The sequence below is a fragment of the Bombina bombina genome, chromosome 3 (genome assembly GCF_027579735.1).
Source record: "Bombina bombina isolate aBomBom1 chromosome 3, aBomBom1.pri, whole genome shotgun sequence".
Lineage (NCBI taxonomy): Eukaryota > Metazoa > Chordata > Amphibia > Anura > Bombinatoridae > Bombina > Bombina bombina.
Window position 1 is genome coordinate 596,431,648 of NC_069501.1, and position 17,143 is coordinate 596,448,790.

At 38.1% G+C, this 17,143-nt stretch overlaps 1 protein-coding gene across 1 annotated transcript in view; it reads right to left on the minus strand.

Moving 5' to 3' along the window:
* Positions 1-17,143, minus strand: part of LOC128653724 (ultra-long-chain fatty acid omega-hydroxylase-like) — a 157,654-nt gene that overhangs the window by 38,813 nt on the left and 101,698 nt on the right. The window contains 4 exon segments of the mRNA XM_053707183.1: positions 115-244; positions 11,097-11,163; positions 13,371-13,638; positions 15,656-15,777. Coding sequence (XP_053563158.1) covers positions 115-244; positions 11,097-11,163; positions 13,371-13,638; positions 15,656-15,777 — 587 coding nt within the window.

A 17,143-nucleotide genomic window follows, 5' to 3' on the forward strand; every position in this document is an offset into this window, starting at 1 on the left:
ATCCCATCAGTGTATCATTCTAATCACAAGTTAGATAACATACAGCTCTCCTAGAGTCATCTGAGGAAAAAAAAACTCTTCAAATAGTTATAGTGCACAGGTAAAATTGCTTACCAGTCCAGGTGTTTGTTTTCTTTCCCACTCAGTAACTCTCTGATCTCCTCTCTGCATTTCTCTTGGTATTCTGGATGGCGAGCCAAATTATACAGAATCCAAGAAAGCCCACTGGCTGTCGTATCATGACCTTGAGGTGCAGCCAAAGTTAGAATACAAATTAGTTTTTATTCTTATAAAGTATAAAAGCACTTTAAAGAAATACTTTATTATCAATGAAGAATGTTCATCCTCCAAATGTTGTAAAGAAATGTTCCAAAGTCTCAAATTTTAAGAGTTAAAGGGACCTGAAACCCAAAATGTTTCTTTCATGAGTCAGACAAAGCAAACAATTTTAAAAACGTGTCCATTTTACTTCAATTATCAATTTTACTTCATTCTCATGGTATTCTTTGTTGAAGAGAATATCTAGGTAGGCAGTATGTATGTGTCTGGAATACTATATGGTAGCAGTGTTGCAAGAATGCCTTTGAGTAGTAGATGACAGCAGTGTTTAGAATTTTTTTTGTTTTTAAACCATTCTTGTTTGTGAGCCAACCAACATGCTTATCAACAAAGGATACCAAAATAATTAAGTCAATTGGAATGTTTTAAAATTAAAAAAAAATAACTTTTGGTTTCATGTCCCTTTAAGTATATTGTTTTGGATAAGGGTTGTGTTTAAATTCAGAATCCATTAGTGGATAGATGTTATTATATTACTGAGTTAGAAGCAGTCACATTATTTCAGTTTTCTATGGTAAAATCTTTTAATCAGAAGCAGTTTATTCAGATATTAGTCAGAAAGTTTTTTCTATTGTTAGATGTAATTGGTTTATGTTACATGAATCCCTCATACCCCTATATCAGTGACGTTCAAGAACTAGCCTTTGAGCCATATCGCTGCAGAAAAAATATGGGTAAACGCTTGGTTAGGGCAGAAATTGGTAGCCCAAGAAAAGATTCAGTAGTATTTAAACCATGCTACATTCCCATGTTAAGTGGCTCAATATTACACAAATATTATTGTATTTTTACTGACAACCCATATACTTTTTTTAAAGTCTTTTTTTTGCATGACTTATGTTGTGAAATAAAGTATCCATGGGGACTGTTAAATGTTGGAGAAACTTCTCAGAAGGTTAAGAAGCATCAGACAACATAACATAATATTTTGCCCTTTCGAGCTTGTTTCTATGAGACTGGGGTATTAGGCTAGTCAATTGAAGAGGAGAAATGTAAGGATGAGGGGAGGGAATAGAGATTTCTTTCAATAGTGTTATTTACTGGATTTATAAATATATCACTAGTTGACTTAAGATTTCTGAGAACATGTATTTGATTAGTATTCAGTAATACTGCTGAATTGTGTTTCTTTTAACAGAAGTAATTAATGACAGTACTTTTATTTTAGGTGTGATTATCTTAACATGCTATTAGAATTTAGGGGTGGGGTTTAGTGATGTTGCGAATAGTTCGCCGGCGAATAGTTCCCGGCGAACATAGTATGTTCGCGTTCGCCCGCGAATGGCGAACATATGCGATGTTCGGTTTGCCCCCTATTTCTCATCATTGAGTAAACTTTGACCCTGTACCTCACAGTCAGAAGACACATTCCAGCCAATCAGCAGCAGACCCTCCCTCCCAGACCCTCCCACCTCCTGGACAGCATCCATTTTAGATTAATTCGGAAGCTGCACTTAGTGAGAGGAGGGACAGTGTAGCTGCTGCTGATTTAATAGGGAAATCGATAGCTAGGCTAGTGTATTCAGTGTCCACTACAGTCCTGAAGGACTCATCTGATCTCTGCTGTAAGGACAGCACCCCAAAAAGCCCTTTTTAGGGCTAGAACATCAGTCTGCTTTTTTTTTTTTTCCTGTGTAATCTAATTGCAGTTGCCTGCCTGCCAGCGTGTGTGTCAGGCTCACAGCGTATACTGTGCCTACTTGCCCAGTGCCACCACTCATATCTGGTGTAACAGTAGTGTACATTTAAAAAAACAACACTTTTTTGACTGTGAAATAATAGCAGACAGCTGCCAGTACCCAAGATGGCCACCAATAAGGCAGATGGGGAGGGTTAGAGAGCTGTTTTTGGGGGGATCAGGGAGGTTGGGGGCTAAGGGGAGATGCTACACCACAGCATATGTAAATATGCTAAAAAAAAATAACATTTTTTTTAAAAACCTTTTATTTTAGTACTGGCAGACTTTCTGCCAGTACTTAAGATGGCGGGGACAATTGTGGGGTGGGGGAGGGAAGGGAGCTGTTTGGGAGGGATCAGGGGGTCTGATGTGTCAGGTGGGAGGCTGATCTCTACACCAAAGCTAAAATTAACCCTGCAAGCTCCCTACAAACTACCTAATTAACCCCTTCACTGCTAGCCATAATACACTTGTGATGCGCAGCAGCATTTAGCGGCCTTCTAATTACCAGAAAGCAACGTCAAAGTCATATATGTCTGCTATTTCTGAAAAAAAAGGGGATCCCAGAGAAGCATTTACAACCATTTGTGTCATAATTGCACAGCTGTTTGTAAATAATTTCAGTGAGAAACCTAAAATTGCGAAAAAATTTAAGTTTTTTTTAAATTTTATCGCATTTGGCGGTGAAATGGTGGCATGAAATATACCAAAATGGGCCTAGATCAATACTTTGGGTTGTCTACTACACTACACTTAAGCTAAAATTAACTCTACATGCTGCCTACATGCTCCCTAATTAACCCCTTCACTGCTGGGCATAAAACACGTGTGGTGCACAGTGGCATTTTGCAGCCTTCTAATTACCAAAAAGCAACGCCAAAGCCATATAAGTCTGCTATTTCTGAACAAAGGGGATCCCAGAGAAGCATTTACAACCATTTATGCCATAATTGCATAAGTTGTTTGTAAATAATTTCTGTGAGAAACCTAAAGTTTGTGAAAAAGTGAACAATTTTTTTTTATTTGATCGCATTTGGCGGGGAAATGGTGGCATTAAATATACCAAAATGGGCCTAGATCAATACTTTGGGTTGTCTACTACACTACACTTAAGCTAAAATTAACTCTACAAGCTACCTACATGCTCCCTAATTAACCCCTTCACTGCTGGGCATAAAACACGTGTGGTGCGCAGTGGCATTTAGCAGCCTTCTAATTACCAAAAAGCAACGCCAAAGCCATATAAGTCTGCTATTTCTGAACAAAGGGGATCCCAGAGAAGCATTTACAACCATTTATGCCATAATTGCATAAGTTGTTTGTAAATAATTTCTGTGAGAAACCTAAAGTTTGTGAAAAAGTGAACAATTTTTTTTTATTTGATCGCATTTGGCGGTGAAATGGTGGCATTAAATATACCAAAATGGGCCTAGATCAATACTTTGGGTTGTCTACTACACTACACTTAAGCTAAAATTAACTCTACAAGCTCCCTACATGCTCCCTAATTAACCCCTTCACTGCTGGGCATAAAACACGTGTGGTGCGCAGTGGCATTTAGCAGCCTTCTAATTACCAAAACGCAACGCCAACGCCGTCTGCAAAGCATGGTCAGGGGAGGTATATCACCTACACTGTGCACTGTGAAGCAGGCATAACCCTTACACTACCTGATCGATACAACATCATACCTGATGTTTTAAAGCACATTCCAAACAATTTAGGAATGTTAGGTGATTTATGCCCTTTATGGATTAAAACCAGACTCTGCATCAACTATGTAATTTTCCATGGGAGTTTTGCCATGGATCCCCCTCCGGCATGCCACAGTCCAGGTGTTAGTCCCCTTGAAACAACGTTTCCATCACTATTGTGGCCAGAAATAGTCCCTGTGGGTTTTAAAATTCGCCTGCCTATTGAAGTCTATGGCGGTTCGCCCGGTTCGCAAACTTTTGCGGAAGTTCGCGTTCGCCGTTCCCGAACCCAAAATTTTATGTTCGCGACATCACTAGTGGGGTTATTTAAAATTGATTGTTTAGATAACAACACATGTAGAAGGTCAGTAGACACAAAATATCATTGTGTCAGTTTTATTATGTCATAAAGAAGATTGATTTGTTTTATTTTATGAATTGCGTCTGTTGTGATAGGCCAAAATATATTTTTTCATAATGAAGTCATGTGGAAGCCTTGAAGTTAACATGATGGATATAGTAATGGAAGCAAGTTGTGTTGTTGCAATAACAGTAGCTTTTTTGAAGTGGAAAAGGAAAGTACACAAGGGTGTTTGAGTGTGGTTTCATAATGTGTCACCCTGCACAAGGCTTGGCTTGCCCTATTTAAAGGGACACTAAACCCAAAATCTTTCTTTCATGATTCAGATAGAGAATAGAAATTTAAACAACATTACAATTTACTTCCATTATTTATTTTGCTTCATTTTTTAGATATCCTTAGTTGATGAAAAAGCAATGCACATGGTGAGCCAATCACACAAGGCTTCTATGCCCAGCAACCAATCAGCAGCTACTGAGCATATCTAGATATGCTTTTCAGCAAAGATTATCAAGAGAATAAAACAAATTAGATAATATAAGTAAATTAGAAAGATGTTTAAAATTGCATTCTCTTTCTAAATCATAAAAGAAAAAATGTGGGTGTCATGTCCCTTTAAGTCGTGCCCTCTAGTGATTAAATGCAATAAAACTATGACAAACACTAACTGTGGCAAGGACTAACATATTTGAATACAAGGTGACTCCTGGAGGACTAAGACTAATGTGGCATTGGTATAGCATGCAAAAATAGGTAGGATCAGTAAATTAGCATACTGTATTTGAAGTGCATATTGTCTACAATTATTATTATTGCCAGTGACATGGTAACACCATGTCTTTTGCGTTATCATCTCAAATAATGAAAAAAAAGAATAATGGTAATATACAAGGTTATCCTCCATGTGAGAAAATATATGGCTAGATTACGAGTTTTGCGGTGAGCTGAAAAAGCAGCGTTAACAGGTCCTAACGCTGTTTTTTCACTACCACTGCTATTACGAGTCTTGCAGGCTTAGGGGCACCGCACACTTTTTTGGCCTTACCGCAAACCGACTTACGTAAACTTCGTAAAGTATTTTTTCTATGGGACTTCCATAGCGCTGGTATTACGAGTCTGTCCTGGGAGGCCAAAAAGTGAGCGGTACACCCTCTACCTCCAAGATTCCTAATGCATTTTAAAGTCAGTAGTTATGAGTTTTACACTACAACGCCGTAGCATAAAACTCATAACTAAAGTGCTAAAAAGTACAATAACACCCATAAACTACCTATTAACCCCTAAACCGAGGCCCTCCCGCATCGCAAACACTATAATAAAATTTTTAACCCCTAATCTGCCGCTCCGGACATTGCCGCCACTATAATAAACATATTAACCCCTAAACCGCCGCACTCCCGCATTGCAAACACTAGTTAAATAATATTAATCCCTAATTTACCTCCCCTAACATCGCCGCAACCTACATTATATTTATTAACCCATAATCTGCCGCCCCTAACATCGCCGCAACCTACATTATAATTATTAACCCCTAATCTGCTGCCCCCAACATCGCCGCCACCTACCTACATTTATTAACCCCTAATCTGCCGCCCCCAACCTCGCCACCACTATTCTAAATTTATTAACCCTTTAAATCTAAGTTTAACCCTAATCCTAACACCCCCTAACTTAAATATAATTTAAATAAATCTAAATAAATATTACTATCATTAACTAAATTATTCCTATTTAAAACTAAATACTTACCTATAAAACAAACCCTAAGATAGCTACAATCTAACTAATAGTTACATTGTAGCTAGCTTAGGGTTTATTTTTATTTTACAGGCAAGTTTGTATTTATTTTAACTAGGTAGAATAGTTACTAAATGGTTATTAACTATTTAATAACTACCTAGCTAAAATAAATTCAAATTTAACTGTAAAATAAAACCTAACCTAAGTTACACTAACACCTAACACTACACTACAATTAAATTGATTACCTAAATTAAATACAATTAAATAAATTAAATTTTAATTAGTTAAATCACAAAACCCCCCACTAAATTACAGAAAATAAAAAACAAATGACAAGATATTTAAACTAATTACACCTAATCTAATAGCCCTATCAAAATAAAAAAAAAGCCCCCCAAAATAAAAAAACCCTAGCCTAAACTAAACTATCAATAGCCCTTAAAAGGGCCTTTTGCGGGCCATTGCCCCAAAGAAATCAGCTCTTTTACCTGTAAAAAAATACAAATAACTCCCCCAACATTAGAACCCATCACCCACACAACCAACCCCCCAAATAAAATACTAACTAAAAAAACCTAAGCTCCCCATTGCCCTGAAATGTGCATTTGAATGGGCATTTAGCTCTATTGCAGGCCCAAAGCCCTAACCTAAAAAATAAACCCACCCAATGCACCCTTAAAAAATCCTAACACTAACCCCTGAAGATTCACTTACCAGGAGAAGTCTTCATCGAAGCGGCAAGATGTCCTCAAGGAAGCCGGCAGAAGTGGTCCTCCAGACGGGCAGAAGTGGTCCTCCAGAAGGGCAGAAGTCTTCATCCAGACAGCATCTTCTATCTTCATCCTTCTGGCGCGGAGCGGATCCATCTTCAAGACATCCGACGCGGAGCATCCTCTTCTACCGACGGACTAGCGACGAATGAAGGTACCTATAAATTACGTCATCCAAGATGGCGTCCCTTAGATTCCGATTGGCTGATAGAATTCTATCAGCCAATCGTAATTAAAGGGACAGTCTACCATAGAATTGTTATTGTTTTGAAAGATAGATAATCCCTTTATTACCCATTCCCCAGTTTTGCATAACCAACACAGTTATATTAATATACTTTTTACCTCTGTGATTACCTTGTATCTAGGAACCTTCTTCCAGCCCCCTGATCACATGACTGTGACTGTTTATTATCTATTGTCTTAAATGTAGCATTGTTTTGTGCTAAATCTTAAATAACCCCCTGTGCCTGAACACAGTGTTACCTATATGGCCCACGTGTACTTTCTGTCTCTGTGTTGAAAAGAGATTTAAAAATCATGTGATAAGAGGCAACCCTCAAAGGCTTAGAAATTAGCACATGAGCCTACCTAGGTTTAGTTTAAACTAAGAATACCAAGAGAAAAAAGCAAATTTGATGATAAAAGTAAATTTGAAAGTTGATTAAAATTAAAAGTCCTATCTGAATAATGAAAGTTTAATTTATACTAGACTGTCCCTTTAATGTATAAAAAATCCTATTGGCTGATTGGATCAGCCAATAGGATTAAACTTCAATCTTATTGGCTGATCCAATCAGCCAATAGGATTTTTTCTACCTTAATTACGATTGTCTGATAGAATTCTAAGGGACACCATCTTGGATAACGTCATTTAAAGGTACCTTCATTTGTCGTTAGTCCGTCGGTAGAGGAGGATGCTCCGCATCGGATGTCTTGAAGGTGGACACGCTCCGTGCCGGAAGGATGAAGATATAAGATGCCGTCTGGATGAAGACTTCTGCCCGTCTGAAGGACCACTTCTGCCTGTCTGGAGGACCACTTCTGCCAGCTTCCTTGAGGACATCTTGCCGCTTGGATGAAGACTTCTCCCGGGAAGTGAATCTTCGGGGGTTAGTGTTAGGATTTTTTTAAGGGTGTATTGGGTGGGTTTATTTTTTAGGTTAGGGCTTTGGGCCTGCAATAGAGCTAAATGCCATTTTAAGGGCAATGCCCATCAAAATGCCCTTTTTAGGGCAATGGGGAGCTTAGGATTTTTGAGGTAGTATTTTATTTGGGGGGTTGGTTGTGTGGGTGGTGGGTTTTACTGTTGGGGGGGTTGTTTGTATTTTTTTTTTACATGTAAAAGAGCTGATTTATTTTGGGCAATGGGCAATGGGTAAAAGGCTATTGGTAGTTTAGTTTAGGCTAGGGTTTTTTTTTATTTTGGGGGGGCTTTTTTATTTTGATAGGGCTATTAGATTAGGTGTAATTAGTTTAAATATCTTGTAATTAGTTTTTTATTTTCTGTAATTTAGTGTTTGTTTTTTTTGTGATTTAGCTAATTTAATTTATTTGTTTAACATATTTATCTGCGATATCAGCAAAGGGCTACAGGGGAAAGTATGTCTCTTTGCAGATGATACAAAAATGTGTAACAGAGTGGATGTTCCAGGGGGGGGGGGGGGTAGACAAAATGAGAAGTGATATACAACAATTGGAAGATTGGACAAACGACTGGGATCTAAAGTTTAACACAGCAAAGTGTAAAATAATGCATTTAGGGAAGAAAAATCCAAATGTTAATTACAGACTCAATGACACTTTACTGACTGTTGCAGATGAGGAACAGGACTTGGGAATTATTATTTCAGATGATTTAAAACTTAGTAAACAATGTAGTAATGCAGCGAGTAAGGCTAGCAGAATGCTTGGATGTATTGGTAGAGGTATTTGCAGCAGAAATAGTAAGGTTCTTATGCCACTTTATAGATCATTAGTTAGGCCTCATCTTGAGTATTGTGTGCAGTTCTGGAGGCCATATCTTCAGAAGGATATTAACAAACTTGAATCTGTGCAAAGGAGGGCTACCAAAATGGTACATGGTCTAAAAAATAAAACTTACCAGGATAGGCTCAATTACCTAAATATGTATAGCTTAGAGGAGATAAGGGAAAGAGGGGATATGATAGCAACTTTCAAGTACATTAAAGGGTTTAGTAAAACTGAGGCTGTGAGTATTTTACATAAAATGGAAAATTCAAGAACAAGGGGTCATGAGCTCAAGCTAAAGGGTAGTAGATTCAGGAGTAATTTGAGGAAGCACTTCTTTACAGAAAGAGTGATTGATTTATGGAATAAACTTCCTCAAGAGGTAGTAGCAACAAACACTGTGGGGGACTTTAAAAATGCATGGGACAAGCATAAGGCTATCCTACGAACTAGATAAGTTTATACTGTTAGGTAAGGTCGGGCAGACTTGCTGGGCCTATGGCTCTTATCTGCCGTCAATATCTATGTTTCTATGTTTCTATTTAATTTAGGTAAGTTATTTAATTGTAGGGTTAGGTTAGGTGTTAGTGTTTTAGTTTACAGGTTTATTTGTATTTATTTTAGCTAGGTAGTTAATAAATAGTTAATAACTATTTAGTAACTATTCTACCTAGTTAAAATAAATGCAAACTTGCCTGTAAAATAAAAATAAACCCTAAGCTAGCTACAATGTAACTATTAGTTATATTGTAGCTAGCTTAGGGTTTATTTTATAGGTAAGTATTTAGTTTTAATATTTTAGTTAATGATAGTAATATTTATTTAGATTTATTTAAATTATATTTAAGTTAGGGGGTGTTAGGGTTAGACTTAGATTTAGGGGTTAATACATTTATTATAGTGGCGGCGATGTTGGGGGCGGCAGATTAGGGGTTAATAGGTGTAGGTAGGTTGCGGCGACATTGGGGGTGGCAGATTAGGGGTTAATAAATATAATGTAGGTGTCGGCGATGTTGGGGGCAGCAGATTAGTGGTTAATAAGTATATTGTAGGCGGCAGCGGTGTCCGGAGCGGCAGATTAGGGGTTAATAAATATAATGTAGGTGTCTGCGATGTCAGGGGCGGCAGATTAGGGGTTAATAAGTGTAAGTTTAGGGGTGTTTAGACTCGGGGTTCATGTTAGGGTGTTAGGTGTAAACATAAAATGTGCTTCCCCATTGGAATCAATGGGGCTGCGTTACTGAGCTTTACGCTGCTTTTTGGCAGGTGTTAGACTTTTTCTCAGCCGACTCTCCCCATTGATGTCTATGGGGAAATCGCGCAAGAGCACGTACAACCAGCTAACCACTGACTTAAGCAGCGCTGGTATTGGAGTGTAGTGTGGAACAAAATTTTGCTCTACGCTCACTTCTTGACTTTTAACACCGGGTTTGTAAAAAACCCGTAATACCAGCGCTGCAGGTAAGTGAGCGGCTAGAATAAACTGCTCGTTAGCACCGCAGAGCTCCTAACTCAAAACTCCAAATCTCGTCGATATATTTTTAATTTTATATTACACAGTATTAAGAAAAAAATATTAATTCAAATTATATTAAAAATTAAAGGGCTCTTATATAAACATATATTTATCACTAGTTCCTGGGTTTGAGTTATTAAAGGAAAAGTAAAGTCAAAATTAATTTTTAATGATTCTAATAGAACACGTGATTTTAAATAACTTTACAATTTACTCCTATTATCAAATTTGTTTTATTCTCATCTATGCTCAGGAGCACTACGGTATTATAAGGAGCTAGCTGGTGCTTTGCGGCTGAACATATATGCCTCTTATCTCTGGCTCACCATATATATTCAGCTAACTCCCAGTAGTGCAATGTTCTTCTTATGTTTTACTCTTTAAAAAAGATACCAAGAGAAGTAAGCAAATTTGCTAATAGAAGTAAATTGAAAAGTTTCATACTCTGTCTGAATCATTCATTTTTTTACTTTACTGTCCCTTTAAGAAATTCCAGTGGATGGATAGGGAATTAGGGCTTTGCCAGTTGCCTATTTTATGATATTGAGTTGGTTAGTAACAATGGGGCCCATTTATCAAGCTCCGGATGGAGCATGAGTGCCCGTGTTTCTGGTGAGCCTGCAGGCTCGCCAGAAACACCGCTGCTTCATAACCTGTCCGCCTGCTCTGAGCTAGCGGACAGACATCACTGCAATTCAACCCGATCGAGTACGGGTTGATAGACACCCCCCCTGCTGGCGGCCGCAAATCTGCAGGGGGCGGTGTTGCACCAGCAGCTCACAAGTATTGAGCGAGGTCTGGCGGACCTGATCCGCACTGTCAGATCAGGTCCGCCAGACCTTTGATAAATATCCCCTTAGTGTCTCTTGGCCAGTAACTTTCTTTCTATCACTATATTATATTCCTATTACATTGGCCCATATAAAATATAGACATTTGTAGTTCTAACAATTTGAAAATTAAAAGTGAATGCAAACAAAATATAGATCAACCTATGAGCAAAATGTTTTAGAAAATTCACCTTCAAACATAAAGGTGTCCACCTCATCTCTCATCTCTTCATCAGAAAGTTGATTTCCATCTTCATCCTGGGTTAAAAAACAATAAGTTACTGCTGCATTTCTATAGTTTTATACTTTTTTATTCATCTGTCAACAAAGCTAAAGCCACCTGTGAGATACTACATTATTGTCATCATATAACTCACAGCTATCACACCCAGTTATTATCATATCTAACTTAATGTCTGCAGACAAGGTGTATTATCCTAACTCAGTGTAAGCTATGTATATTCTGAAAGTATACTGGATATTGTTTTACTCTTTTCAGTCTTTCTTCTCAAGACACGTGTCTTTATCTAGCAAGCCCAATAAATAATAACCTGGAAAATCACCAAACATTAGATATGTGCATGATCGAAAAATTTGTTTTGGTTCGGTTTGGAAATTCGGAATTTCGGTATGTGTGCTGTGTATTAGACTAGTGTTATGTACTGTATATTAGGTGTAACCCATAGCAGAGTGATATAACCTAATATACTGTACAATACTGGTGTAATCCATGGCCATCCGAATTTACCGAATAAATCCGAAGTAATTCGGATTTATTCTGTAAATTCTGCAGTATTTTAATTCGGATCGATCCGAATCTCCGAATTTGCTGAATTTTCCGAATTTCCGAATCGATCCGAAACGAATTGCTCATGTCCACCAAACATTACACTGACACTTTGGTGCCAGGATCTCATACCTATGTATGGAATTTGGGAGCTTTACACATAAATTATAGTAATAATAATGATAATACTCTAGTTACTAATAATAATGATAACAATACTCTCTTTAAACTGACCTTGGTTTCAAGCTTGTATCATTAAATTATATATGTAGACCATGGATTCTGGGAACCTATTACTAGTTTTGTTGTTGATGCATTATTCTACATAAAGTTGCCTCATCCATTCATTCTTATTCTCATCAGTCACCTATTTTCTCACTCCACTTCTTGCATGCTAGCAGTCAAAACGTCCCTTTCTCATCTATGACACAACTGAGGTGCAGGAACACCTGAAGATAAAAACTTCAGACACTAAGGGGCCCATTTATTATGGTGCGAGCTGACATGATCCGATATAGCAGATCATGTCCACTGCACATTGTTAAATGCCGACAAGAACTGCTGGTGCAATACTGCTAGCTGCAGTTTCGTGGGCACTCAGTCGCTAGCAGGGGGTGTCAATCAACCCAATCGTATTCGATCGAGTTGATTTCTGTCCGCCGCCTCAGAGCAGCCGGACAGGTTATGAAGCAGCCGTCTTTAGACCGCTGCTTCATAACTTCTATTTCTGGGCTCACCAGAAACACGGGGCATCAAGCTCCATACAGAGCTTGATAAATATGTCCCTATACGTGTTGGATTTATAGACTAACCTCATGCTTCCCTATTTGGTTCAGATGATTGCCAAATTCTAGGTGATTCATAGGGGCATATTTAGCAAGCTCCGCATGGAGCTTGGGGCCCCTTGTTTCCGGTGAGCCTTCAGGCTAGCCGGAAACAGAAGTTATGAAGAAGTTATGAAGCAGCGTATTTGTCCGCCTGCTCTGAGGTGGCGGACAGAAATCAACTCGATCGAATACGATCGGGTTGATTGACAACCCCTGCTAGTGGCCGACTGGCCGCGAATCTGCAGGGGGCAGCATTGCACCAGCAGTTCCCAAGAACTGCTGGTGCAATGATAAATGCCGACAGCGTTTGCTGTTGGCATTTATCGATGTGCCGTGATGTGCAGCGGAAATGATACGCTACTTCGTATCATGTCCAAACGCACATTGGTAAATATACCCCATGGTCTTATGCCCCAAAGACCTCTTCAGAATAAAGTCAAATAAGTTGCATATTTCACCTTTGTTTAAACATGGCAATAATAACTTCTCTAGGAAAGACTAATCCCCAAAATAGATCAAAACTATTAGTATATATACAATCTGCCAATACATATACATGACTACAGAACCTCTGTACTGAAATATATTGTTCCAAAATGTATAATGTTCTTGAAACTTTTGATCGCACTGTTATTGATCCTAGCGTGGAAAACAAAAATTACTATAAGCAGAGGTACAGTGAAGGCTTTTTATTACGCTACTTCAGATTCATTAATCATTTAATAAAGTATATGAAGTATTTAAATATGGTATTTGAACAATTTTGTTTTAAAATGTCTTCTGCAACAAAGAACTATCCAGATGAATAAAATTATTTCTTACACAGTTTTATAATGTATTTGTTCTCTGACCTTTGATAGTAAGAGTATATCAATGAAGTCTGTGGTCTTCCCTTGCTTGGACTTGATCCAGGCTTCTGCCCCTTTCTCTTGTAGAGCCTTCTTCCTCTGTTGCACTACACCCTCTGTAAAGTTGTGCACAATCTTGCATGCCTGGCGGAACTTCCTTCCATTTGAGGAGAGGCGGTAGATGAAGTCAAAGTGATGAAGAAGACATTGTTCCCGTTCTGTCACCAGAGAGCTCAGCTCATAAATAGCAGAAATGTAATCACTCGGCTTTCTGCAAGATATCAAGGTACAATAGAAAGACAGCACCAATAGGTTAAAGGACCAGTCAACACAGTAGATTTGCATAATCAACAAATGCAAGATAACAAGACAATGCAAAAGCACTTAGTCTGAACTTCAAATGAGTAGTAGATTTTTTTTCTGACAATTTTAAAAGTTATGTCTTTTTCCACTCCCACTGTACCATGTGACAGCCATCAGCCAATCACAAATGCATACACGTACCATGTGACAGCAATCAGCCATTCACAAATGCATACACGCTTATTCTTGCACATGCTCAGTAGGAGCTGGTGATTCAAAAAGTTTAAATATAAAAAGACTGTGCACATTTTGTTAATGGAAGTAAACTGGAAAGTTGTTTAAAATTGCATGCTCTATTTGAATAATGAAAGTTTAATTTGATTGAGTGTCCCTTTAAGCTTGACTTTGTCTGGAGATCTCCAGTCTGTATCATACAAAAGCAAAGGAAATGTATGTGTATTATTTAACCCCTTAAGGACACAGCTTCAGTTTCCTTGTTTTGTACTTAAGGACACAAGCAATTTTGGCATTTTTGCTATGTGTGTGTTCAACCGTAATTTCTATTGTTCTCATTTATTGCACCAACCACATATTATATACAATTTTTTAATGGATAAAAATGGCTAAGACAAAATAAACTAATTTTATAATTTGTTATGTTTGTTTTCTAAGTTTAAATAAAATAAAAAAAATAAAAGCAGATTTAAGGCTAAAGAAAAATAGTCATTGAGAGGGATGCAGATGGGCTGCGGCTGACGCGTTTCAGCTCCATATTGGGTTAGCGCACATGAAGAATTAGTGTACTCCTGTCAGGTTTATGTGCACAAACCCGACAGTAGTACAATAATTCTTCATGTGCACTAACCTGACATAAGTTATATTAAGGTGTATTATGTATTTATTAAATATAAAATCTCAGGTTAGCGCAGATGAAGAATTCACAGGAATACTTTGTATCGCACTGATCTGTCTCTCCACCTCACATCTCAGAGTGAGGAAGAGGGAGGCGGATTATATATCCACACAACACTGTGACTGCTGCAACTGGCTGTTACAGCAATCACATGTGCTGGGACATCAGGAATTGATCTTGCTGTTTTGCCTGGGCCTCAGGGGCACACAGATATAGCATTAACCCCACGATCGCCGGTGCTGTGGAGGAACAGCACTATGTTTAGCACATGACAGAATAATTCCGTCATGGGTCCTTAAGGGTAGGACATCTATGAGAAAAACATTTCGTCATAGGTAACCAAATGGAAAATTAAAACATATGAGTGTTATACTAGATCACTTACATACTATTAAAATTGTTACCATGGAGTTTGTATGGACAAATCACACCGTACACACTCAAAAACGTACAGGTTTCTTGATATTTTCTCTATGATTCTAGTCTAGTTGGTAACTGCATTGAGAATTCTGTGTTACCTATTTTAGTGTGTGGCTATACTATGTTTTTCCTACCAAAATTGCTCATTCTTTGCTGTTCCAACCAGATGAAAGATACAAAAAAGAATAGAAGCTTATATAAAAAATAGTGTGTAAGGCATTTCCAGGATTCTTTTTAGACATAAATCAAATTGCAAGAAGTTCTGAAGAATACATCTATCACTACTATAAAAACCAACAGTCCATTATATGTAAACAGTTAGCCAAACAGCTACTGACCAAAATCGTACACAATGCTGGAGAGATGGATGCATTACATAGCATACACATCCATTGATTTCTATAAACAAACACACTTGACAACATAAGCCAAAGCTGGAACCAGATTGCTCAGGTTCAACCCCTACATATCACAATTGAAATTGTCCCATTTTTCCTCCGCTAACCAGATGTTAATAAGCCACTTACTATCACCACACATAATTTTGCTTGGGTGTTTTGAATAGTGAAGCTATAACTACCAAAGGTGGTACTGCAGTTTTCAAAATCATACTGAAAAATATTTTAGGAATAATAATTAAAAAAAAACTTACTCTTGGCAATCACTATCATAGCTGAAGGTACATTTCAGTAGTGAATCCAATGTCATAAGACTTATGTGCTCAAACATATCCAGTGACACGGGTCCTTCTGATGCCAGCCTCCTCCACTTCGCCTGTGGAAAAATGGATGGAACATTAAGTAAATCTTAACTCTCCTACTGGAATTTTAAACAAAGTGATCAAATAACATTCACACAGTAAGTTCACAAAAAAAAGCACAAACCCCAAAATTAAATCATACAGACATTTTTATATGTTGGGTCTTATCCCTACGTAACACACCAACAATGGACTAGATTACAAATGGTAGAATAAAAAAGAAGAAGGCGCCACAATAGTGTAATTCAGTTTGACAAGCTTTGCCTACGCACAATATGTTATGTACTTACAAGATAAACGGCACTTGATAAGTGCCACAAGAGCCTCCTGGACCATTAACAGCTGTCCAGATCACTGTCCTCCCGCAAACTGCAGCTCTCCTGTTGATGATAATAATACGGATTCCCGTGTTTGCTTATCTTTTTGCCCCTCCAAGGGGTTAGCAAATACTGCAATCTCAATTATCATAAAACAGAAGACAACAGAGGGGCGCCTCATGTGTAGAATTATCTCGGTGGTAACAGAAATATAATAGAATAGCCAAATGGGTACTCACACACTGTGCTGGTAGGGACAGGCTGTAGATTTATATACGTGTAACAGCTCACCCGTTCTGGGATACTTCCAATATTGTAATGCTGCAGCAAATATAATAAAGCAGACAGAGAGCACTATATGTGCAGACCATTAAAAATAAAACATAGGTGTGTATTTAGTGGTATAGAGTGGGTACTCACATACTCCCATAGCACACCAATGTGCTAGAAGATGCAGGCTGCAGATTCAAACAGGTGTGGCAGCTCATCCAAACAGATAATCCTTCTGGTGTTGAAAATGAGAGGAAATGCAGGTTTGGTACTCCACAGTGGCTGTATCCTTTTCAGTACAAATGAGCAGATGGTAGGAAATGAAATCCACTCCCAAGATAGAAGTTAAAATTTCTTTAATTAAAACAAGTAAAAAATTAAAATTAAACAACAACACCAAGGTTGTTGTAAAGAGTGGATTAAAGGGTTAACCAATTGTCCCCAATAATTGCAACGCGTTTCTCGTTCAGCAGACCGTTTCATCAGGCATATCATACTCATTCCTACCTCTGCTCTTTATACCCTACATACAAACAAACAATTGACTCCTTTCTAATGGGTGTGTATCTAATTAATTTCCACCTGTGTGGACAGCCAGGTGTTTCTGAGACTGATTTGGAAGAAAGGATTAAGGAAAAAAGGAAGAAAAATAAAAAAACTAAGGCCTAGATTTAGAGTTCGGCGGTAGCCGTCAAAACCAGCGTTAGAGGCTCCTAACGCTGGTTTTGGCCGCCCGCTGGTATTTGGAGTCAGTGATTAAAGGGTCTAACGCTCACTTTTCAGCCGCGACTTT